Source organism: Berghia stephanieae, chromosome 4 (assembly GCF_034508935.2).
Source record: "Berghia stephanieae isolate SIO BIC M18660-M18661 chromosome 4, UCSD_Bste_1.3, whole genome shotgun sequence".
Taxonomy (NCBI): Eukaryota; Metazoa; Mollusca; class Gastropoda; order Nudibranchia; family Aeolidiidae; genus Berghia; species Berghia stephanieae.
In genome coordinates this window covers 76149975-76177663 of record NC_088363.1, presented here as the reverse complement: position 1 = coordinate 76177663, position 27689 = coordinate 76149975, and the positions used below count along the sequence as shown (strand labels likewise).

Sequence of the window (27689 nt, the reverse complement as noted above, 5' to 3'; positions counted from 1 at the left end):
CAAATCTAGTTTGTCTTTCGCCACCGGGTCGTCCTTGAGCGACACATCATAATAGCTTTTATTTGCCAACCGAAGGCAAGGAGAAGCAGTAACTCCGCGATAATGGTTACAGTTATTGCATTTGTATCAAACATCAACTGACAGTTGAGCTATCTTACATGATGAGAATTTAACGGGGTTATGTCCCTTGTATTTTATGGTTTATAACTTATAATTGTGATTATGATGTGTGGCCGTGGATTGGAGGTAGATTACAGATATCACGTAATATACATATTAAATATAAATGAAAATAATATCATCGATCATAAACAAATGTTAACTATAATATAATATACTTATAGATATAGTTTTGTACAAGTATTTCAAATTACGAAAATCCATAGAATAAAGCACAAATAAAATATACACAAATGATAACAGTAATTGTAGGTTAAGCATTGAATTCACAGTAATATCTCGTTCCACTTTGAATAAGTTAACCTATAATAAGTTACCTTCAACCGAGAGATAGTTGAACTTTTTACAAGTTTGAAGTTTAAGAATTGGTCATTCTTCCTTGGGATTCTTGGTGTGTGTGTCTCAGTTCTGAGATAAATTTGGTTTTGTAAAATAAGACCACGTCAAAAAGTTATGGGGATAGCCATTCAGAAAGAACGTTCCTATTTAGATAGCCAATGATGTTCAGATGCTTTTGATTAACAACTGGTTAAGAGATAACGGAGAGCTAGAATATTAATTGCGATTTTAGCAACTCTTGAACGAGACGCGAACATGAGGGCATAAACACACCTGAAGTCTTGTTTGGAAAGGACAATTAGCAGGAGATATGCAGACAATAGGCAGGCGATTGAACAGATTAATAAGCCTTAGGCGGAGAATGAGAGGTAGGAATGGCTTTGACGAGTGTATGTTTACATTAGCTTAACTAGAGAATAAAACTGTCTATGTTCTGAATGTTTTGACTCAAGGTGTTAATTTCCCTTTGCAAATATCGTTGTCCACTACATTTTGAAGTGTTTTTCAAACAGACGCGTGGCGAATGAAAATCGGTCGTCACACTTCCCGTGTAAGATATTCAGGGACCTTTCTCATTACTGTTTGGAAAAGGCTAGTCTTTGGCTATGACTTAAAAGTTGTTCAAAGCCTTCAATTTGTTTTCAAAAATAGAAGTTAAAACATAACCAAAAAAAACCTCAATATTTATTTTGAATAAACCTGGTATTGTTCTGGACAATACATAGATTTCAAGGCATAAGATAAATTAATTTAAGACTCCCATTGTAATGAAGTGACTGTTACTGTTAACCATTTTTATAATCACACAAAATAGTTTTGAATGTTAGATTATGTTGAACTGTTTGTAGGGTTCAGTAGGCAACATTCTCTTTTAAGATTATTTTTGAGCAGTTGTTAAGTTTAAATTGTTGATATTCTTGTATAATAATTGTACTTTTGTAACTGTTGTCTTCTAAATGGCTAGTGTTCTTAGTCAAGGTCACATCAAGTTTTCTTTTGAAATTCTTTTCTTTTTCTTTGCAGATGGTCCTAAGGAAGTAAAACTAGACCTCGGAATCTCAAATGGTCAACTTTATACTTCCAAAAGCTGTCCACAAAGATTGCATTACACCTGCCGTGTGCCAATGACTAAAATTTACCCTAAAGCACATATTACATCAAAGACAACCCTCTCTTATAAGAAGAAAACTATATCTGCTCTTGGATTACCCGAGACTACCTATTTAATTGCCGAAAAATCAACCTCCCAAATAAGTCGTACATCTGATGCAGGATTCGATTCCGTCGTTTTCGAAACAACCATTACATCCCCTGGAACGCTTACAGTTTTCTGCGACGCAAAAAATACAATGCTTGATCATTTACGTGCCTCTATTAAACAATCGATAGAGGTTAAAGGTGAGATGTATGCAATGAGCTCGTAATGCGTTTCACATTTTCAAAGATTACTTAGTTATCCCATTAGGGCATCATTAGTGAATTTGCAAAACTTCTAGAACGGCAAAAGTCTGTTTGTATTGCTTAGCAAAAGAATCAAAAAGGAAAAGCCGCCAACTCCCGATATGTGACCAACGACATTGAAGTGGTACTCTGTCGGAATGGGCCTGATCCACGTGCACTTATTACCATGTCTGATAACCTAATTCCTTACGGACTCATTATTGTAATGGAAATCTCAACTTATGGTGCAAAATATTATACATTACAACAATGTTAAACTAGGGTCATAAGTGGGTTCAGATGTCAGACCTGTATATATGTACATATCAGACCTGATGCAATTGCTTAGCAGTGGAAAGGAACAAAATAAATTCAAATATTAAAAAATCCATTAAACGCTATATAAATGATGTTAACGATGTAGATCTTTTATACGAGAAATTTTGTATAAATAAAATAACTAAAATATTAAATGACCAGTATCATCCACTAAGACCATCAATTATTATGTCAGAAAGAAGTGGTCGCCCTTCTCTATTTCAACGAAAACAGAGAGACACCGAAAATCTTTTCTGCCGTCCAGTATTAGGCTTTATAACAACAAGCAATAATCATTTTATATAATTATTTCTCATTTTTACTTTTAAAAAATATAAATATTAATTTATTTGTTTTGCAATCTTTTCAATTTTCAATTTATAGTGACAGTTTTAACTATTTTACAGGGTTGATATTATTCATATTATAAAGCGCAGCTCTGGTTATAGAGCTTCTCCTTTTTTTAATATATATATATACATCCTATTTCCATTGTATTTTTGTCTTGTTGTGTAAATTATAGCACGTCTGTACAGGAAATTTCCTTTTTGGGATGCAATAAAGTATTATTATATATATTATTATTATATTATAAGAAATTATTATGTAATTTGTAAAATATGATATCCGACAAATGCCTTCATTGAGGAGAGTGAATTTTGTTTCTTAAATTTTGAGAAATTTAAATTCCATCATACGAATCATATTGACATCAAACACAACATTTTCTTCTCTTTGTTCATTCCGACAAATACCAGTCTGACACGGTTGGTCACATATTGTCACTCAGCCCACAGATAAAATCCAATGTAGATCAACAGCTGCTATTCTAAATGCATGAGTGGGGCGATGGTTTTGATAAATAAACCTCTATTGCTGGTCGCTCAACTCAACACGATATAGAGAGCAAACTTCTTCAAAATAGAGAAACAACAGTAATGATGATGATGATGGTAATAATAATAATAATTATTATTATTATAATAGTAATAATAGTAATAATAATAACGATGATGATAATAATGATAATAATGATAATGATAATATAATAATAGTAATAATAATAATAATAATAATAATAATAATAATAATAATAATAATAATAATAATAATAATAATAATAATAATAATAATAATAAATCACACACTCACACACAGACACACACAGACACACACACACACACACACACACACACACATACGCATATAGAAGATAACCATAATAATATAACAATGCATGATATATACATATCTACAAGATTGAAAGCCATGTCAAAAGCAGTGCAAACAAGTATTATTCGTCATATATAAATCTCCCATCATATAATTCCCTGTCTACTAACACCTTGAAATAATCCATAGATTTTGCATTCTTTGTTTAATAATAATAATAATAATAGTAATAATAATAATAATAACATCATAATAATAATAATAATAATAATAATAATAATAATAATAATAATAATAATAATAATAATAATAATGATAATAATAATAATAATAATAATAATAATAATAATAATAATAATAATAATAATAATAATGATGATGATGATGATGATGATGATGATGATGATGATGATGATGATGATGATGGTGATAATAATAATAATAATAATAATAATAATAATAATAATAATAATAATAATATTAATAATAATAATAATAATAATAATAATAATAATAATAATAATAATAATAATAATAATAATAATAATAATAATAATAATAATAATTAATAATAATAATAATGATAATAATAATCAGAATAATAATCAGAATAATAATAATAATCAGAATAATAATAATAATGATAATACTACTACTACTACTACTAATAATAATAATAATAAATTATAAATAATAATAATAATAATAATAATAATAATAATAAATAATAATAATAATAATAATAATAATAATAATAATAATAATAATAATAATCAGAATAATAATCAGAATAATAATAATAATCAGAAATAATAATAATAATAATAATAATAATAATAATAATAATAATAATAATAATAATAATAATAATAATAATAATAATAATAATAATAATAATACATGGATGTGATAGTGTTCCCTAAACAAGGAGACATTTCACTTATGCAACCAATTATGCCACCAAATGTCTCAATCTCTAACACGTGAGACAATAACGTGGCGATTTAATAATGATGAAGCAAATTGGCAGGTGAAACATGTTGCTAATTTGAGAGATATTCAGATTTTTAAAACTGTTTTAGTCGAAGCGATTGAACATTTGATTTTTTTTCATCTTGACATTTTAAACAGGAGGGATTGAAACTTTATTATTTTAGTCAGGTTATTTAACTCTTTTATGAATTTCATATCAATGCCTGTTTTACATATTGTTACATATATCACAACACTATCACAAGCACCATCACCATTATCATAAGTATCATCATCATCATCATCATCATCATCATCATCATCATCATCATCATTATCATATCATGATCATCATCATAATCATCATCATCGTCGTTATCTGTGTTATCATTAATGTCATAAGTATACACACAAACACACACACATATATATATATATATATATATATATATATATATATATGTGTGTGTGTGTGTGTGTGTGTAGTATGTTTGTCGTATCTACCGAGCTAAATCATTTGAAAATGTAAGATACCAATATATTTAACAATTTCCACAGTTTTATTGAAATCTAAAATGGAAGAAATGAGAAATGGGTTGTTCTGTAAGAAACATTTGAAAACGGCAAAAATTCGCATAATAGTACAATCCAGATGACGGGAGAAAGTTTACACATCCAGTGAGGGCAATGTGTACTTATTTGCAGGACTGATAATACAAATTGTCCTAACGGAATTACTCTCATACTAATGTAAAATATTGAGCTTTGTAACGTTATTAAAACAAGCTCATAATTAATTGTGTTCGACTGTGAGACCTGAAAAATCTGCTCGTAGAGTTGGGGCGTTCTGTGCTTAAAAAGATGTCCATTTTTGAAGCTGTACATTCATTTGTGTACCTTACTGTGTCGGGGTTTTGTGCTTGATGTGGGTTGGGGTCCAAATGATGACTTTAATGGTATGGGTTCGAACCTAGTATGCACGCTATGGACTACTGTTCCCAGCTCAACCTACACTACAAACGGTTCGTTTAATCTAGGGGTGATTAAGAATAACATTAAGGTCCTTTATAACTAATAGTAATAATAGCAAGTCAGTCAAGACAATAATAACACACAAAATGATTCTATACAAACGTTTAATTAGGAAAAGATAGAGAGAATAAGTGGTAGGTAGAATGAAGATTATGGATGATGTATTTTTTACACATTTAACTATTAATCCTGTAAGTATTTAATCACAGGAAGAATCGCTCTAATTGAGTGGATCTAATTTATTTAATATTTATTTATGTTAGTTATTTAATTTATTTATTTAATTTTAATCATATGGGTTGGTAATTTGAAAATGGTAGAAGCCCGTTAGGCTTATCCTTACTCCAGCCGGCGATCGATCTCAATTTACAGTTCTTGAAGACTTCCAAACCAGGCTTGGTTGATTATTAGTTGCCACTTTTCTTGAGACAGGGAATGATGCCTTGTGCAATGGCATAGCTGGACTGTTACGAGGGCTTTTAACATTTTGGCCAGAAAAATTGGCCGTATGATATCGATCGATTAAAATGAACTTCATCTTATCAAAATCTATCAAACTTGGGAGTTTAAAGGACTATTATAATATATATATATATATATATATATATATATATATATATATATATATATATATATATATTATGTGTGTGTGTGTGTGTGTGTGTGTGTAAAAACAAATTATTTTTTTAAAATAATATATATATATATATATGTGTGTGGTGGTGGTGTGTGTGGTGACATATTAATATATATATATATTGTGTGTGTGTGTGTGTGTGTGTGTGTGTGTGTGTGACACGCGCGACGGTTTGGTCTGGAAGGTACATTTTGGACATTTTGACCTTTTGGTATGTCTGAATAGATCATTCTGATCTCTTTACTTTGATACCTGTTTCATTGATGTACCATAATTTTTGGCTCAGTTATACAAGTTTGAAATTGGGAGATTCCTGCAAATCTCAGATCCAAAATTCTGAGAAATTTGCACTTAAAGATTTTACACACATCACCATAGCAACGGCATATTATATTTATTTGAGCTATCATAATGAAAGTTGGCAATATTTGTATATAGCGTGTGACTAACATCTGTGTCAATTTATTTTTAATTCGCTCCATCAGTTTTTACACAGCACTCGTTTGTTTAATGACGATATTTTTGTGAATTGACTCTCGAGTGAAAAAATTAACCCAACAAACAGTACACATAATTTTATCCATTTCAACAGTGCAAGGTTTATTTAAAGTTTAGTTGTGATATCAGCACTATTTCACAAGATTTTCAATTTTGGAAAGTCCTCACAAATTAACTGGCGAATGTAGCCGAGGCATTACGGTCGATTGACTGAAAAGCGAAAGGCCGTGAGTCAGTCAAACAATATAACACTTCAAAGTGACACAAAGGTATGAAAAAGTGGCAGCTCAACGATAATTTACCATACTCAATCGATGTGTTCGAATTTGATGGAGTTATTGACTGGAATGGGGGGGGGGGGGGGGGGTGGTGTCGGGGATTGAGAGGGGGGGGGGGTGGTAACAGATATTTGCACTCAGAGAGGAAAGGGTCCTCACCCACTCTGGGTTTTTTTTTTCTTTCATTTTCCGCATCATTTTCATCATCCCCCTCCATGCCCCCCCCCCCTTCTCTCTCTCTCCTTCTCCCCCCTCTTCCCTCTCTCTCTCTCTCCTCTCTCTCTCTCTCTCTCTCTCTCTCTCTCTCTCTCTTCTCTCCCCTCTCTCTCTCTCTCTCTCTCTCCCCTCTCACCATCTCTTCTTTAATTCCTAGATCTTTTATTCTCTCTCCCTCCCGTCTGCACCATCTCTTATATTCGTCTATAGCTAGTCTTTATTTTATTCATCCCCAATCCATTCCTGCAAACATCTCAATATCGTGTCATCATATCATTATAGCACCACTTCACCCCATCCCAGTCAACACCGTCACGCATCATCAGGCTCGGTCAGCCACGCCACAACACACATCCTCGCTCTGACCAGTCATAATACAATTTCGCGAATCTGATAAGTTAAATTATTCATTTGTCAAATATCTCATAAAATTAAATTTATAATGAAGCAAGATATTTTAATTTCTTGAAATATCATCTCAAACAACAACCGTGCAGCGTAAGCGGCTATTTTGCATAACTTATGATCATGTGATCCTCCTGAGGACAGATGAGACAGAAAGATTCAAGGGGTTTTCCGTTGGTAACTATGCATGGCCTACTTCTGTTTACATAACTGGCTACACTCTTTATGAGGAAATAATTTGACCACAAGATGGGGTCAAGGGGCTAAAAATAGCATTGCGAAGGTCGGAATGGAGTTCCCCTTTGAGAAAAAAGAATAAAGTTACCAGATTGGTGTCCTTTTGCCAAGGCTAAATTCGTCAACGGACATCAAAATGATCCCTCTTTCAATGGGTGAAAACAAGGTATACTCTCTTTAAAAAATAATTTTTTAAACTTCAAGACCGTATTTAATGAAAGTACGATTTTATGATAGAAAAATAACTTTAAAAGTCAAAAATTGAAAAAAAGCATTATGACTTTTTAGTCACTTTTCAGATATTACTCAGTTCAGCCAGATGTACCTTCAGGACCATACCGTCGAGGGACATCACACACAAACACACACACACACACACACACACAAAACACTGTGTGTATGTATGTGTGTGTGATAGAGAGAGTGTGTGTGTGTGTGTTTGAAAGTGTTTGAAAGTGTATGTACATGTGTGTAATAAAACTTTTAAATCGCAAATTCACAGAATCAACCATGAAACCGACAATATCAACCAGACCACAAGGTGTCATAACTGAGAACCACATAATTCTTCCTAAAAGAGAGAACTTAGTAATTACCTGCAAGGCTCCTTGGGGTAATGACCCAATGATGGCGTTGTTCCTAAAATGTGACGAAGATCACCAAGAAAAAACAGGCACGAATGAAGTGACCATTTTCATAGAGAAGTCTAGAATAAAGAACGGAACAGTTTGTGAATGCCTGATGAGATTCGAATTGTGCAGAGAGAGCGGAAATTCGGGAGATGTGACGATTATTTTCGGTGAGCACTACTACTACTACTACTACTACTACTACTACTACTACTACTACTACTACTACTACTACTACTACTACTACTACTACTACTACTACTTCTTCTACTATTACTACTACTAATACTACTACTACTACTACTACTACTACTACTACTACTACTACTACTAATACTACTACTACTACTACTACTACTACTATTACTAATACTACTACTACTACTATAACAGTTAATACTCCTTGGACAACATAGGTGATTCTTGTTAACATCAGATATCCTGTTTGATGGATTATGTATATTCCTTCATGAATGCCTAGGCGACGGTATCTAACGGTTCCGTTGCCAAATGGCATAATTTCATTTCACAACAACAACAACTACTACTACTACTACTACTACTACTACTACTACTACTACTACTTCTTCTACTACTACTACTACTACTACTACTACTACTACTACTACTACTACTACTACTACTACTTCTACTACTACTACTACTACTACTACTACTACTACTACTACTACTACTACTACTACTATTAATAATAATAATAATAATAATAATAATAATAATAATAATAATAATAATAATAATAATATTAGCACTGCTACTACTACTACTACTACTACTACTACTACTACTACTACTACTACTACTACTACTACTACTACTACTACTACTACTACTACTACGAGGGCTCTTTCAGAAATAACCGAAAAATGCCCATTGCTCAGCAACCATTGGTGATTTTTTAATTCTGTAAACGACATGATATTCCTTATTATCTTACGGATATTCCCAGAAATTATGAAGTGCATCATTTTGCACAATGAATTTCTAGACGATTTTAAAGATGGCGGCCCACCTTGAAACTTGGTCAAAGGAGGAAATCAGAGTTGTCATACGTTTTTTGAACGCGAAAAGTCTGAATCCTACCGAAATTCATAAAGAACTTCAGAGTGTATATGGTGAGCATGTTATAAGCCGTACACAAGTCTATCACTGGTGTAATTTGTTTGAAGCCGGCCATTCCGACTTGACAGACAGGGAAGGGAGAGGGCGTTCGATAACTGCGACGTCAGAAGACAATGGGGAGCGAGTTGATGAGCTTATTCGTCAAGACAGGAGGTTGAAACTTTATGAAATCGCAAGCAGTCTTGAAATTTCGGAAACTTCTGCCCATAGAATTGTATTTGATGAACTTGGCTACAGAAAAGTTAGCGCAAGATGGGTTCCTAAGCAATTGACAGACAATCATAAAGAACAAAGATTGGACATCTGCAGGGAACTTTTGAGAAGAAGCAAGAGCTCACGCAGGGTTCACGGGCATACTGCCAACGCCGGCGGAGACTTTCTAGGGTACGATGTGACTTTTCTTGACAGCATAGTCACCGGTGATGAGACTTGGTTGCACCATTGCACCCCAGAAACAAAGCAAGATTCGATGACATGGAAACATCCATCCTCACCTGTCGCGAAGAAATTCGAAGTCATGCGGTCAGCAAAGAAATAATGGGAACTGTTTTCTGGGACAGTCGTGGTGTTATTCTGTTCGAAACCTTACAACCTGGAGAAACAATCAATGCTGCAAGGTACTGCCAAACTCTTGACAAGCTTAGGGAGGCCATTCGCAGAAAGCGCCCAGGGCAGTTGACCAACGGGGTCATTTTGCAACACGACAACGCTACACCCTACACAGCACGAGTGACGCAAGGTTGGCTAGAGAAATATGGATGGGAGATTTTGCCACACCCACCACACAGTCCAGACCTCGCACCATCTGATTATCACCTCTTTGGGCCACTGAAACGTGAGCTGGCAGGAAAGCGCTTTGATGTCGATGAAGAGCTTGTTGACCATGTGCGGAAATGGCCACAAAACCTTGACGGAAATTTCTTCCGAGAGGGTATCTATTCCATAGTGCGGCGTTGGCAGAAGTGTGTCGACAGACTTGGCTGTTACGTAGAGAAATGAAGGACGAGTCAAGGTATGAACACGTGCAAGAATTTTGTTGATAGCATAAAAATCGCGGATTTTACAGGCATTTTTCGGTTAATTATGAAAGAGCCCTCGTACTACTGCTGCTACTACTATTATTATTATTATTATTATTATTATTATTATTATTATTATTATTATTATTATTATTATTATTATTATCATTATTATTATTATTAATAATAATAATAATAATAATAATATTATTATTATCATTACTACTACTACTACTACTACTACTACTACTACTACTACTACGACGACGACGACGACGACGACGACGACGTCGACAAGTGTATGTGGTATATGGCCAGATAAAGTGATTGCTTTCCTGTGATGGACATCTGGCTCTCTGAAGATGTATCGAAGTTGAATAAGACTTAGAAGAAATTGGTTGCCCTACCCCATTTATTCTTTGACTTATGTCTGTTCAAAAGTGGGACTCACAATTTTAATCAAATATATCGATTGTTCTCTATCCATATCAAGCGGAGCAAAAAGTAGAAGAAGAGGAAAAAGAAACATCTACAGTGGTATACCCTATACCTAGTGTTGAAGGATCAACTTCTGAGGGTCACATAGATGACCATACCTCCATCAATGATGGGGTTTTCATTGGAATCGGAGTCGGAGTGACACTAGGCATCGTCTTTGTGGCCATCCTATTCTTCATCATTGGTTTCAAAGGTTAGTACATTTAATTTTGGAAGTGTATATTCCATCTTTAAAATTGTTGATCCGCATCAAACTTGAGTATCTGAGTATGACACTGTGGCTCAGGGATACGATGCTCGTCTTGTCATAAAATTCAATCAACGTTAAGCGTAGTCAGTGGCCGAATGGATGACATTGGTCGTCGAAAATGCTGGTCCCGACGTTATGTCCTTGTGTAAGGCAATTACCACACTTAACCTCACTCGACTCAGGTATGAATGAGTGCCTTGCTATAGGCAGTGACTGATATTGAAAGAATGTTCGTAGAAAAAGGCCGCCTGATAGGCGATTGGTACTGTATGGAATGGAAATAATATTCCATATGTACTATTGGGAATTAATAAAACATTATGAAGCGCATTGAGCATGGTAAATCTGTGGGAAATATGCTATATAAATGTACATATACTTTTCTATAACATGACGTGACTTTGAATCTCGTGATCGTCATTTCATGGCGATATCCTTTAACATAACTTTTAAAAAGTCCTAATTTCCAATCGAGTTACGAAACCGACGAAGCTCGAAAGCCTTTAGAGCGCCATCTTCTCATCTCTCGTTCGTCTTTGGTGTCTTATTCATCATGTTTTGTTGGCAAAGGGAAAACCCGAAATTCCACTTCATACGTCTTCGAAAATTAAATTGAAGCTTCGATTACAACAAAAATAAAATGTAATCGAGGCTTCAATTTAATTTTGTTATCTATAGAGCAGTAAAGTTAGGTGCCCCAAACGTAAACAAAGGTCGAGAAGCACGTGGCAAACCACATGTTCCTGTCTTGACAGCTCACGTTCCAATGTAAATAATAGAAAAAAAGAACCTTTAAAATTTGGCTGTTAGGTGGCAAAAGAAACACATATTCATAAATACTCGATCATGCATCAAATAATGTCTAGATATGGATATTTTATGGAACAAAAGGTAAAATTTTCTAAAATTTATCAAAAGTTACAGTCTATCTATTTTTAGACCAGAGCAAATTATTGCGCTGGTGTGAACAAAACGAGAATTATTCGGAGCCTGATTTTCAGAATAATTTAGCCTTATATTATTATTTCTGCAACTGTTAGATTTTATGTAAACATATTTTCAATACTGAAAGTGTATTGCCTACAACTCAAACTACAAAATTGGGAGACCTATATTATGCGTAAATTATTCCGGTCCCTAACGGAAATCACTAGCAACTTGTTATTGTTTACGTTTGGGGCACCTAACTTTACTGCTCTATTCATAGAATTAAACGAATGAGAATACGTACGAAGCCTAAAAAGTGTCCACCAATGAAAGCATTCAGCGCCATTTTGTTGTTGGCTGAGAATGTAGTAATTACCATTCATTCGGTATCTATGTCAACATAACGACACAAGAAAAACAACAAACAATATCAAAATCCACAATAAAATGTTTCAGAACTGTTGCGTATATTTATGGCACAACGAAGCTGTCAAAAAATGAAGTTAGAGAATGTGTGTAATCATGTATTATAATAACCTGTAATGTGTTTTCCAACCACCACATCATCTACTACTACAACCACCACCACAATATCATCACTAACAGTACTACTACAACCACCAGCCCCACATCATTATCACTACCACTACTACTACACCACCACCAGCACATCATCATCACTACCACTACTACAATCACCACAACCACACCATCATCACTACCACTACTACTGCAACCACCACCACCATATCATCATCATTACCACTACTACCACAACCACCACCACCACTACTACTACAACCACCACCACATCACTACCTCAACTACTACAACCACCACCACAATAGCATCACTACCACTACTACTACAACCACCACAACCACATCGTCATCACGACCACTACTACTACCACCACCACCATATCATTACAATTACCACTACTACTACAACCACCACTACCACCATATCATTACCATTACCACTACTACTACAACCACCACAACCACATCGTCATCACTACCACTACTACTGCAACCACCACTACCACCATATCATCACCATTACAACTACTACTACAACCACCACAACCACATCATCATCACTACCACTACTACTACAACCACCACCACATCATCATCACTATCACTACTACTACAACTACAACCACCACCACATTATCATCACTACCACTACTACTACTGCAACCACCACCACCATATCATCATCATTGAAATATTTTTTTTTAATTGAGCTTTATATAGTGCAATATCTACTAAATGTGCTCAAAGCGCTATACAAGGGGTCCCTGGTCAACATTTAACATGTAGGACGGGACATGACGCCTGTTAGGCGATATTACAATTTTTCGGACAAAGACAACTCTGTTAACGGCCAGGTACTCATTTTACACCTGAGTACGGTGAGAGAATGTGAGTAAAGAGCCTTTTCCAAGGACTCAACTATGCGCCGAGCGCGAGGCTCGAACCCAGGACCTTCCGATCCGGAAGCGAGTGTCATACTACTAGACCACATAGCCGCATCATTACCACTACTACTACAAACACCACCACCACATCATCATCACGACCACTACTACTACAACCACCACCACCACCATATCATTACCATTACCACTACTACTACAACCACCACCACATCATCATCACTACCACTACTACTACAACTACAATCATCACCACCACCACATCATCATCACTATTACTACTACAACTACAACCACCACCAACACCACATCACCTCACTAACACTCAGTACTACAATCACTACCATTAGGTTTTGGAGCTTTACTTCATTTGAAATAAGGAAACTTCGGAATTGTATTTGGCATTTGTGTTTATATATCATAATATAATTCTAATCAGTTATCTATTTAGAACTAGATACTATACAATATGTATGCCAAATACCACCCCAATTCCCCTTTCTTGTGTGCGGGAATTCCTCTTTCGGCATTGAAATTGAGTGTGAGAGAGTCATCACTACACACATAAACAACAGAAACAATTTAAAAACAAGACTATGACACGCAACCACTCACACACGAGGCTATACTATTTATCCTTTTCTCTATATAGAATAGGACAAGACAAACAATAGCTTGACTCTCGATACACTTCGCATTGATGTTTGTCGTCTCACGAGTTCAACTCTCGGTCGACCTGTCAATATTCCTTTTTGCCTCGGACGTAATCATTAATAGAATGTTGTGTGGTTTTGACCGTGAAGAAAACCTTAAGAAGTCACATTTATATCATTTTAGAGAGATCGTTTTGAATAATTTTGAGTTAAACGAGCGAGCAGCAACTTGTTTTCATGAACGGCCGATCAGCGCTTGTTTACTATAGTAACGCGATTCCCAGCCAACATCAAAATGGCGGATATTTTTCTCATCGAGGCCGCTGGTTGGTTAGCCAATAAGAGCACCGTACGGTTTCCATTGGGTAAATTCCTTGTCTATTCCATCCTCCGGAGAACTGTTTGCAAAAAGTGAGTATCGCTCTTCGATAATGCCACACTTCTTTTGTGTGTCCTATCTTGTGATAAAAACGCTCCAGCTTCATAATCGATTGGAAATTAGATTCAGTTGACGCAAAGAATAAATCCATGAATTGGCAATCATTGGATTCGAACTCGCGTCGTATGTAAAGGCTCGTAAATACTCGTATAGGTAGGACTGATGCAAATTAAAACCTAATCTTGCCAATCACTTTTTAAAACACTGTCTCGTTGTTACTCTCTTTTGGTCCATGTTCATTATGAATTAGTTGCGTATTCCTTGCAAATGGTGTTATTATTTGTTTTTCCTTTTGAAGGGTTAAGGGCTACGTGCACATATTTGCAGGTCTGATAACCAAGCGTTATTATGGGCGTGATTTAACATTGTCGTAATGAAAAATATTTTGCGTCATTTTGAGAATATTTCCACCACAACAATGAACTCAAAATAAGTTGGGTTATCAGACCTGTAAATAATAACACGTCTGTTAAGAGGGGATTTTTTTGGGTTGATTTTCTATTGTATATTTGAACACTGATATGCGTCAATGAAGTGCAAAGCAGAGCATTGATCACAACATATATCTTAAAAATAATAATTATAGCTAGATAGTTTCGATTGGACTTATAATATTTGAGAACTACCGTGTCAAACGGATATTGATTATGTTTATAATTAGCGTTGTTCGTTTAGTTTGTTAGAGCTTAATCTGTTATGCACCCAGAGCCCTCCAAGTGAAGGGATGTTTGGCGCACTATAAATCTATACCATTATAATTATTATTTTATTTGTCGGTATCAAACGAGATGAAGAAAACTGAATTTAAATTCAAAATGATAGAATTGAGAAATTGGGGGATTCTAAAGTTTAACCAGGTAAATGCCGTCCTCTGAAAATAGTATATAAAAATTTGGCTAGAAAACTCAGCCCTAGAGTTTCCAGGTTTGAGGGTTTTGCCAAGTTTAAGGTCATTTAAATCGATCGATATTTGAAGAACAAGTTTTCATGGCTTAATTTTTAAATACGAGTTTTCCACTTAACTGGTCAGAGCCATTTTTCCTCAAGTACGTAATTTATTTAAAGAAAGTCTATGAATTAATCTTTAGATTCCATATTAGGCATCAGGTTCATCCAGACATGGCACAGTTTTGAGACAATCGGCCACATGTGTATTCTAATTTATTTCAGTGGGCATCAGAAGGACAGAGAAAAATATGCAAAAGAAAGTTGACGTTGGAAAAGTATCATTCACTCCCAATTCTGCAGTCATTCTACAGCCGTCCTTGCCATATGAATTCTTGCCCGAAAGGGAACCGTTGCAAGAGGCATACACAGATAACGTGAATGCTAGGACGATGGCAGATTATTCTTACAGTCACATCGATTACTTGTATCAAGGTGATTTTACATTTTTTTCAACTATTTTGTACAGTGATTGGAATGATGGGCTCTTGTTCTGATAAAATAAATAAATAAATTTCCTTTATTCATTCCTGAGGGGACATTTTTTTAAAGGATCTATTCCAAAGGAAGACTGGAATAACCCAGGCATCAGCCGCAGTGCAGCGCCGCAAAATGAACTAAGGCTCGGACTAGGTGACTTGCTTAAGGTCACACAACGCGGTGGGTAGTCGAACTCGGTACCTTTCGGGTTCGAAACAAAGACCATACCGCTGAGCCATACTGAACCACGGGTCTTAATTTTTGTTTGTACTTTCTCCCTTTTTAGATACTGAACTGTTCAAACGTGTGGCAACAATATATGTCGGCAATATTTTGGCAGTTTTTAGTGTTCTGTCATACACTGACTTATTTTTTATTTCGTCCAAAAAAAAACAAACTTTTATTGAGAGATAAAGATGATTCTAAACTTTTTTTTAAATTTTAAGGCATGAGATTTCAAAAGTTCAAGACTTTATTTGATGTCTCAGATTTAAACTTTTGACGTGTTGGGGGGAGGGGGGAGGGGGTCTTAATCGATCGATGTATGAAGTAAATGGTTCCTGGTCAATTTTTTAAAATGTGGTTTATCAATAAATAGCACTGTTATGCATGTGTTGTGTCCAAAAATTATGTGATGCTGAAGAGAACTGTTGTTCACTTTATGGCATCGTGATGTTGTGACAATGGTCATTTGGACCAATTAGTCCCTGGTTTTGAGTCCCAATTTAAGCGCAAAGTTGAGTTTTTGGAAAAGGCTCTTTACTCATATAATGAAACAGTTCTGTGGTAAAGAATGAGCACTGGACTGGTATCCGAATGGTCTTTGGCGAAAAAAATTGTAAAAGTGCTTTACATGCGCCATGTCTCGTTCTTCACGTTAAATATTTCTGTTGGCTGGGGACCCCTTGTAAAGCGCTTTAAGAACATTTAGTGGATTTTGCACGATTTAAAAGCACAAGGTCACTTTTATAAACGTCAGATATATTTCAATTCAAAGAGGTTTACCTCGAAGAGACGCTCTCTTTTAAAATTAACGAATTCTACTTATACGTCAGGTTTTTGTCACAAAAATATTTTGAAGGAGGACATTTTTACGACATAGATAGAATTAACAAAGCCATTCGACTTTAATAAAAGTCCTATAATTATTATTAAATTGAATTCTTTTTACCTCAATGATGATATATATTTCAACTCAAATTTTTTACTTTGTTAAGATCAAAATTGATATTTAAGTAACATCGTCTAATGAAGATTGATCTTTTTTCAGGCAATGACGAGGGACCTCCCTTCGGAAAGACATCGCAAAATGATACAACAAAGAAGAAGGAGACGTTGCTGAGCCACGGAAATAAAGAAAAGAAACTTTCATCTAGAAAAGGGCAAGGAGAGCATTTCTACGATCAAGCAGCCGTTTACGACAGACCCTCAGATCAGGCTATTGATGAGGATTATGAAGGTTACAGCAGACCTGGAGCTTGATAAAATTGAATGATACCAATTAAGCCATATAGAGAAATTTATTGAAATTTATTGAAATAACACGAATAGAAATTAGAAATTTGCTTATCATGTATGTAGGTTATTGTTTCACACATTTACAACTATAAAACTTGAAATATGTACTATGTCGGGTTGAACACAAAGTGTACTTATTTGGAAGCCTGATAGCCCAAACCGTTATGGGATCATTGTTATAATGAAAATACTCTCAAACCAATGCAAAATATTGTTCGTTACAACAATATTAAAATAAGCGGTCGGTATTCAGACCTGAACCAAATTATGATGAAAAATAAAAGTAAAGACAACATTTATTTTTAAGAAACGAAATCCATCATCCTCACTAAAACAAATAAACATTTTCCATTTTCAATTTTCCAAATTTTTGACTAGAGCTATACATTCAATTTTCAGCACCCGCATAAATCCAATTTGATTTTCTTTAACTGAACCTTAAATCTGTTCACGTCAGAAAGCGCATAAGGCGTTGACATTTTCTTTCAATTTCGTCCGGTTTTTGGCTACAGTCCTGGCCCTCTACCAGGAGTTCCATCAAATTTCATTTGTCTATTTTTTCGAATATTATTATTTTAAAAATTCCAGTCTTGCCTCACTGTTGGAACTTGAATGGGAAGGGAGAGCATTGGGACAAGAAAGTATTTCTTTCATATCACATTATTGCTCAAGATGATAGCCTTTGTGGACATAACAGGAGCAAAAGAAAAATATCAGACATCAAAAGTTAGCAAGAAGAAGAAGAAAAGGGAGGAGGAGGACAACGACGGCAAAACGAGGCAGACGCGGAGGAGGAGGAGGAGGAGGAGGAGGAGGTGGTGGTGGTGGTGGTGGAGGAGGAGGAGGAGGAGGAGGAGGAGGAGGAGGAGGAGGAGGAGGTGGTGGTGGTGGTGGTAGTGGTGGTGGTGGAGGAGAAAGAAGAAGGAGAAGAGGAAGAGGAGGAGCAAAAGAAGGGAAGAAAACAATGGCAATTGATGGAAATTGTAAGTTGATTCCATGTAGCCTAATGAGGCTGAAAATTATCTAAGTAAGTGTGGCCTTTCACTTTCAAAATAATAATCATGGTGTTAATGGTGATGATGATGATGATGATGATGATGATGATGATGATGATGAAGATGATTATGACGACGACGACGACAATGATAATGATGATGATGATGATTATGATGATTTTGATGATGATGATGATGATGATGATGATGATGATGATGATGATGATGATGATGATATAAACACATAAAACTGAATCAAGTTTTTTCAATGATCACAAGTTTATTTTCCAGAATGATGAATGGATGACTACGATTGTGTACCCTGAAAGTCCCTCGTTGAAGAAGTCAGTTATGTACATGTATGTGCATGCTCTTTGCTGGACTCTCTGAAATTGAAGATTTATAAACACGGCATAAGGACATCACTCATAATGACAGTAGTAGGTGACAATCGAAGTTTCTGTAAAGAGTTCAGAATTCAATTTTGTCTTGGTGGTGGTGGTGGTGGTGGTGGTGGTGATGATGAAGAAGAAGCAGGAAGAGGAAAATCAGAAGGTGTGGTATTAGCAGTAGTAGTAGTAGTAGTAGTAGTAGTAGTAGTAGTAGTAGTAGTAGTAGTAGTAGTAGTAGTAGTAGTAGTAGTAGAAGGAGGAGGAGGAGGAGAAGGAGGAGGAGGAGGAGAAAGGGGAGAAGGGGAAGGAGAAGAGTCCAAATCTGGCTTAGAATTAAACGTTATGCACCTACAATTTTATCAGTTTACACGACAAACTGTAACAAACTTCTACACGGTAGGGTTGTGATTTAATAAAGAATTATGAAATACTTAATCTGTCTCCACTTAGATCATATAATGTGAGCATCGTAAACTGGCAGGTACACAGAGAAAAACAACAACAATTTTGGATAAGGATTCGAATCTGCCGTCTGTTGTTTTTGAGTCATCTCAACTTTACTTTATAGGAACCTCCATAGAAGGGGAACGGAATATTAGAAAGCATAAAGAAAGTGAAAACGGATACTTACATCAGCCATAATAACCAAAACGCCTTCTATAGTTCCGTGATCTCCTGTAAGGCGATAAACGCCTTGAAGATAGCCGATCTGGGACCTGCAACATTGTATTTTTTACACTTTCAAGAAACTGTTAATATATCTGAATCAGTATGGGGTTTTTATGTTCAAAAATAGATATAGAATAATATGTGACCCACAGTCTCAAAACGGTATTATGTCGGGATGAATGGAACCCTTAAAAAGTACATTTTCCAATTGGAATGATAAGAAGTAAGAAATACGAACTTTGGGTCTTTTGCAGTGTAAGAAAGAGTATTTACTACTCTCAGCATAACGAATAGAATTAACCCAAAATTTCATATTTGTAGCTATAAATTGAATTTCCAGCAACTTGTTCATCCCGACATACAACTTAAATTCAGTTTGGAAAGTAGAGTCCGTCTGTAACTAATCTGATAATTAATATTCATTTTATCCTATTATCGGTGTAAATTTATATTGTTGTATGTCGCCGTTTGAAGGCCTTGAAACCACATAATTTATTTGTATCAAGATTTTTAACACACACATCTGTACATAACTTTCCTTTTTTTGGGATGAATAAAAGATTATTATTATTATTATTATTATTATTATTATTATTATTATTATTATTATATTATTATTATTATTATTATTATTATTATTATTATTATTATTATTATTATTATTATTATTATTATTATTATTATTATTATTATTAATTTTATCATTATTATTATTATTATTATTATTATTATTATTATTATATTATTATTATTATTTTATTATTATTATTATTATTATTATTATTATTATTATTATTATTATTATTATTATCATTATTATTATTATTAATACCATACTGAAGTGCAGGAATATATAATTTAAGAATACATTTCACACGAGAATGTTTAAAGCTTAAGTTTAAAAAATGGAAATGGTGTCCCTTATCATGGCTTCGGGGAGGTTAAACGAAGATTAGTAAAGCGCGTAGAGCATGAGGCGAATGAAAGAAGAACCATGTATAAATAAAATGCAATTGCTTTTCATGTACTTACCACATATCTGACTCCTGGAATCGGGGACGATATGTCGTTATTTATAACAGTGTGCCCTGGCTGGAATAAGAAAATAGAGATTATTGATGATTTGCTTTAACCAGTTAACTGTCGTGCTCTGGAAAACTCGCACCGAAAAATTTTGCCGGAAAACTCGTTCTCCAAATATCAATCGATTTAAATTACCTCATCTTTACAAAAACTCTCAAACTTGGGACTTCGCAGAGTCACAGGTTTGAGAGTTTATGTCAAGATGAGGTCGTTTTAATCGATCAATATTTGAAGGAGTTTTCTGGTCATCTTTTTAAATACGAGTTTTTCAAGACGACGGCAGTTAACTGGTTAAAATACAGAGCAAAGTAGCAGTGGATTGAAGATGGCACATATTGCAGTCTACCCAAAAATCTATAAAAGAGAATTGTTTTAAAACATGTTTTAAAATAATAATAGACAACGTTTAGTGTACCAAAGAGCGTGTAGGTAACGATTGTTATGTTACCAAGAGCTCTCACTTCCCGCTTTTGGTGAAGCCAAGCATCTTCCGTCTTCTACTCGTATTTTCTTCATTGTATCAGTAAGCCTAGCGCGCATGATACACGCGGAGCACACCCACCTCGCTGTCTCGCCTGGCACGCGACAATAGCATTGCGGTTAAGAGAAGTGAGAGCTCTTGGTAACTACGTTACCCTACACACTCTTTGAGTGTACCCTGTTTATCATCTATACCATTAGAGCAAAGAGAATAAAAATTAAATATTTATATGACATGAGGATACAACAGAATACAGTTAGTAGTGAACGTATATAAATCAAACCTTTTTGCAGAGAAAACAGCTCTTTATATGAACAGACATTTATAACTGTATCACTTCACTTTTTTTCGTTAAAATCATAAGATGTAATAATACGTACGAACAACAATTCTCTTTAAGAGTGTTCGTTTTAAATGTGTACTATAGTATAATACAAATAATCATTAATTCATTAATTGGTATAACCGGTGCCTTAAGTTATGACGATTGTAACATCATAAATCAATGAATATAAACATTTATATCGCGCATTTCCAGAGGTTTACCAGGTTCAGTGCGCTTCACAACGTTTCATTTATTCCCCCAGTAACCCATGTGGAACCGTATTTCCATTTCATACAGTACCAATAGTCTATTAGGCGACCCTTTTGTACTAACACTCTTAAATATCCGTCAATGCTTTATAGCCAGGTACTCATTCACATCTGAATCGGGTGGAGTAATGTGGGTTGAGTGCCTTCCTAAAAAAAAACAAAAAACGTCCTGGCTAGAAATTTCTACCACCACTGTCACCCATCAAGGCGCTGACGATGCTTAACATCACTTGACTCGAGGCACTGTACCGATGAACCGCCGAGTCACAACTTTAACAGCTGTATACAAAGGATAAGAGAAATCTTAATAGAAAACAAATTAAGCAACCATGCTTTTTATTAATTCCCCGAATCAATGCTGATTAACTTCTCAACTATTTTCCCCTAAGAATGTTTCGTTTATGGAGCAACTTACCTGTTGTTTAAAATCATTTGATAAATCTATCACAATAATATATATATATATATATATATATATATATATATATATATATATATATATATACATATATATATATATATATATATATATATTGTGTGTGTGTGTGTGTGTGTGTGTGTGTGTGTGTGTGTGTCGATCTATCTATTATTCCAACAGTAAATAAACCGAACAAATTTTCAAATATATGAGTATGTCTATTAATTAGAGTCAAATTGAACCATATTGTGGTCAGATAAGTGTCTTAAAAATAACACGACCATACCCGTTGTCCATCGACAACTAAAACTGTGGGTGGTTGAGCAATGGGTGCCGCTGCTGGCATGATTGGTGAACCAACTGAAAATAAAGGGAAATAAATTATTATATATTTATTGGTGTTTCCAATGTTTTGATTGGCATTATTTATTTATGTTGTAACCGACGTTAACTTTTGGCTTTGGCATTATGCAGTATCTGATACTGAATAACCACTTCGTTAACTTATGTGCATGTCTGAATGTCTGATAACCGAATACACGTATGGGTTTGATTTAACACGGTTGTAATGCAAATTTGAGCTGGTTTGAGAGTATTTCCATTAAAACAATGAACGCATAACAATTTGGGTTATCAGACCTGCAAATATGTACACGTCGGCCGTAACAAATTAGGAAGCAGGCACTGGTGTAGGATGAAATCTGAGAAGTTATATATGAAACAGTGTCAGACAAAGCAGAATGAAATAAACAAGAAATGATTTTTTTTCTTGTATTTTTCTTTCTGCTTTGTCTCGCACTGTTTCATACACACCTTTTCAGATTTTTATGTTAATTTGTTTTGTTTTCTTTTGCTCAATAAGTTGGCCTTAGTAAAATGAATTTTAATCTTCTTCTTGTTGGCAATGATGATAATGATGATGGCGATGTTGTTGATAATGATAATGACGACGACGAAGATGATGATGTTGATGATGACGATGATGATGGCAATAGTTGTGGTTGTGATGCTGGTGGTGGTCGTAGTAATGTCAACAGCGATGGCGGTGGTGGTGTTAAAAGTGTGATGTTGTTCTGGTGGTTGTTGTGGTGGTGACGGTCGTGATGGTTGTTGTGGTTGTTGATGATGGTGGTCCCAAAACTGTGATGATGCTGTTGTTGTGGTGGTTGTGATGAGGGTGGTGATGATGTCTATGGCAATGGTAGTGGTGATCGTAGTTTAAATACAATAGTTTTATACTTACAAGCTGGCGCCCGAAACAATAAATCAACATCATCTCTGTCGAATAAGAACGGTGAGTGCATAGCTCCTCCCAGACCATAGACCCCACCAAAACCAGGTGCTCCTATAGGGGAGTTCAAACTAGGGTCGGGTCGCCATTACAACAATAACAACAACATAAAAGAAAAACTAATACCTGAAATAAAAAGTAGCAATTTATTAAAAAGAATTCGTTTTAAAATATGTTATCTTTATCTATGCATTTATTTATTATTCATTTATTTATTATTCATTTATATATTTAATATTTTACTGACGTGTTAGCACATTCACACAGAATTATCAATATCTCAAAACTATACTATTTACATCAATAATTAGGCTATTCCCACTACTATTACTAATACTACCATTACTAATACTGTGCGGCCATGTGGTCTATTGGTATACACTCGCTTTCGGATCGGAAGGTCCTGGGTTCGAGCCTCGCTCGACGCATAGTTGAGTCCTTTACTCACATTCTCACCGTACTCAGGTGTAAAATGAGTACCTGGTTGTTAACAGCGTTGTCTCTGTGCGAAAAAAATGGTATATCCCCTGCAGCGTATGTCTCGTTCTACACGTTACGTGTTGCTTTTGGGTCAGGACCCCTTTAAAAGCGCTTGAGCACTTTTAGTGTATATTGCGCTATATAAAAGCTCAAGCTCAATACTGCTATCAACTACTTCTTTATACTACTGTTATAAATATATATATCCTATATATTACTAATAATACTACTAACTACTTATTACTCCACAACAACACAACAATACTATACTAACTACTACTACTACTATACTATTACTATATACAACTACTTACTACTACTTTACTACTACTACTACTACTACTAACTACTACACTACTACTACTACTACTACTACTACTACTACTACTACTACTACTACTATTAACTACTTACTACTACTACTACTACTATACTACTACTACTCTACTACTACTACTACTACTACTAACTATATACTACTACTACTACTACTACTACTACTACTACTACTACTACTACTACTATACTACTACATACTACCTACTACTACTACACTACTACTACTACTACTACTACTACTACTACTACTACTACTACTACTACTACTACTCCTACCACTACTATTACTACTAACAACATTATTATTACTATAACTACTACTACTACTACTACTACTACTACTACTACTACTACTACTACTACTACTACTACTACTACTACTACTAACTACCACCACCATCACCAACTCAACTATCATGATGATGATGAAGATGTTATTTATTATCATTATCATCATCATCATCTTATTGTCGTCGTTATCATCATCTTATTGTCGTCGTTATCATCATTATTATCACTACTAATATGTACTAAGACAATACCTGTCATAAGCTAATGAAGATATTATTATTACAATTTATTTAAATAATGCATTTAAGACTTTCGTAACAAGTAATGACTTATACTCATGTAAAACTCACTGGAGATTTAATCCCGAAATACATCTTTGTTGACTGGGTCATTATGAACTAGGGATCTGTGGACAATTTTAAAGTGTACCTTTAACTAGAAGGGGGATGAAAATCATGATGATGATGATGATGATGATGATGATGATGATGATGATGATGATGATGATGATGATAATCATGATGATATAATAATAATAATAATAATAATAATAATAATAATAATAATAATAATAATAATAATAATAATAATAATAATAATAATAAAAGAAGAAGAAGAAGAAGAAGAAGAAGAAGAAGAAGAAGAAGAAGAAGAAGAAGAAGAAGAAGAAGAAGAAGAAGAAGAAGAAGAAGAAGAAGAAGAAGAAGAAGAAGAAGAAGAAGAAGAAGAAGAAGAAGAAGAAGAAGAAGAAGAAGAAGAAGAAGAAAAATAATAATAATTATAATAATAATAACAATAATGGCAATATGATGACAACCAACTTATAATTGTGTTCGTTTATCAGACCTGTATATATCTAAGAAGACGTCGGCCTTAATCCAATTAAGAGGACGATGCTCAAAATTATAAAATATTATAAGTAAAATAGAATTAGTGCTTTGAAGGCAGTAGATGCGCATTCTTTATCTGCATATAACTTAAAATTCGTAATTCTGATTATTTATGATTAATTGTCTCATCTAAACTAGTGCCGCGCTGAAGACCGGTCTAGACCGCGGTCCGACGGTCTTGTAGCGGTCTTTAACGGTTCAAGAATGAACGATCCCATGGTCTCAAAGGTCAAACCGGTTCGAATTTCCAACAGTCTCTCAGGAATGTTCAATGTCGAAAAGGACCGGTCCTAGGACCGGTCCTTGCGGTCTTCATTTCCCAAGGACCGTAGGACCGTGGTCCTTAAGCTTGCCAAGGACCGCCCCGCACTAATCTAAACTCTCTCCTTACAGATCATTTTCAAGATTTTTACGAAAATATTATATCGATACAACACACAAAATGAATTTTCAAACTCAAATTCAACAACAATAAGTGCATACTAAATAGAACATTATTTTGTTGACCACAATAAAGCTTTACAAAACAGCATTAAGATCTTGTAAATACAACAATCCTTTTCTTCCATATTTTGTGATTTATACAATGAATATGAGTTTTTTTAAATGTTCGAATCGTAACGAATGTGACAATTTTCCTACAGTTGGTAAGTGGATTATTAAACTAAATATACTAAATTTCGGTTAAAAATATGTATTTGTAATCATCAATGAGAGTTGATTATGTTATCCTCTTATTCTGGTCATTCTTTAAATACACGTAAGTGTTCTCGAATAATTCATTCTAACATAATACCAGATTGATGATGTAGGACACGTATTATAACACCATCAGTTATTTATTTCAAAGCTGCCTGAAACAATAAACAGGAAACCGACCAAAGAAACTTAACTCGAAGTCTGCACTGCGTTCTTTAAACAATGTCAAATATCTCTAAAAATGTGGGTTTGCTTCATTTTTGTTTGTTTCTGTTTTGTTCGCAGATTTTTAAATATTATGAAGCAGCATTGTAGAGTTGTATAACAATTTCAAATCAAATGTTTTCTGGCTCATGTTACGCTGTCAGATTGCACCTTGATTACCTTATTGTTGGGGACAGCATGGAATGACATCTGATTTTCGTCCTTTGAGACAATAATATTTGAATCACTGTATGGACCATGATACAGTAGGGCATATTTATGACGAGCACGCTTAAAACAAATTGATGGAAATGGCCATTGCATCTCTGTGCCCCATTTCTTTCGTATTGTTTCACATAACATTAGAAGAACTGTTTTTTTCTCCCTGTATTTGTTCTTTATAAACGTATTCTAATGTAGAGTCTAAGAATGCATGATAAGATACGAACATAATCTTATACCTCCAGTTACTGGTTCTCATTAGAAGGGAAATCCATCTCGCATGAATATTTTTTCACAAATAATGGCTGTATGCAAAGTTGGTAAAATACATTGAAAAATAATTGTTCAACAAATGAAGTCTCTTTCGTTTTGTGGAATCAAACGTCTTGTATATTAAGCAGTAGCCTATTCGAATTCCATTTGTTATAGATTTGATAGAATGCAACTTACAAAATCGTAATGTTTTAATAATTACCTCATTGCCCATGGTCAAAACTATTGTAATCAAACAAAAAACGACTTACATTTATTGCAAATGCTTTAAATAATAATTTTTAAAAGATGAAATACATAAGCAAAGGACATGTGACGGTGGAGAACACTCAGAATTAACTCCTTTTTTCGAAAGTAATTGTTGAGAGCTCCAATTTTTCAAATGATCTAAAATTAGAATTTCTAAAAGTCACTTTCAAAAAGCTAAGAAGTTGCGTGATTCCAACCTATCCCGAATGTCTTAATTCATTCACGTACTTAAAGAATACACACACACACACACACACACACACACACATACACAAAATTAGAACCAAACAAATAAACAAAAACAAAAGAAAATGAAAATAAAAAATAAAAATGTATTCACCACTTTAAAAGTTTGTCTTTAAAATGCCTCTTAAAAAGAGCATACTGTCACCTTTTGAGATATTTAAAAATCATTGCTCGATCTAAAAAAAAGTTGAATTAAATCGCAT

General features: G+C 34.5%; 1 protein-coding gene and 1 long non-coding RNA gene across 14 annotated transcripts in view; one reads left to right on the top strand and one right to left on the bottom strand.

Annotated features, from left to right (window-relative positions):
• Positions 1-18418, top strand: part of LOC144971259 (uncharacterized) — a 32408-nt gene extending 13990 nt beyond the window's left edge. For all 12 annotated transcript variants that reach the window (XM_078911850.1, XM_078911848.1, XM_078911852.1 and 9 more), the window contains exons 8-12: positions 1543-1917; positions 8228-8524; positions 11010-11207; positions 15898-16107; positions 17423-18418. In XM_078911850.1, the coding sequence (XP_078767976.1) occupies positions 1543-1917; positions 8228-8524; positions 11010-11207; positions 15898-16107; positions 17423-17634 (1292 nt within the window). In that variant the 3' untranslated portion in view covers positions 17635-18418. The remainder of the gene's footprint in view (positions 1-1542; positions 1918-8227; positions 8525-11009; positions 11208-15897; positions 16108-17422) is intronic.
• Positions 18419-18567: 149 nt separating this feature from the next.
• LOC144971261 (uncharacterized) overlaps positions 18568-27689 on the bottom strand; it is a 9615-nt gene continuing 493 nt past the window's right edge. The window contains exons 2-7 of one of the 2 annotated variants that reach the window (XR_013645105.1): positions 25054-25109; positions 23546-23719; positions 22589-22662; positions 20759-20818; positions 19689-19773; positions 18568-19051 (exon numbers count right to left, since the gene is read on the bottom strand). This is a non-coding gene — a long non-coding RNA (uncharacterized LOC144971261). Of the gene's footprint in view, positions 19052-19518; positions 19774-20758; positions 20819-22588; positions 22663-23545; positions 23720-25053; positions 25110-27689 lie in introns of those variants that run through there. The other variant, XR_013645106.1, reaches the window with a different exon arrangement.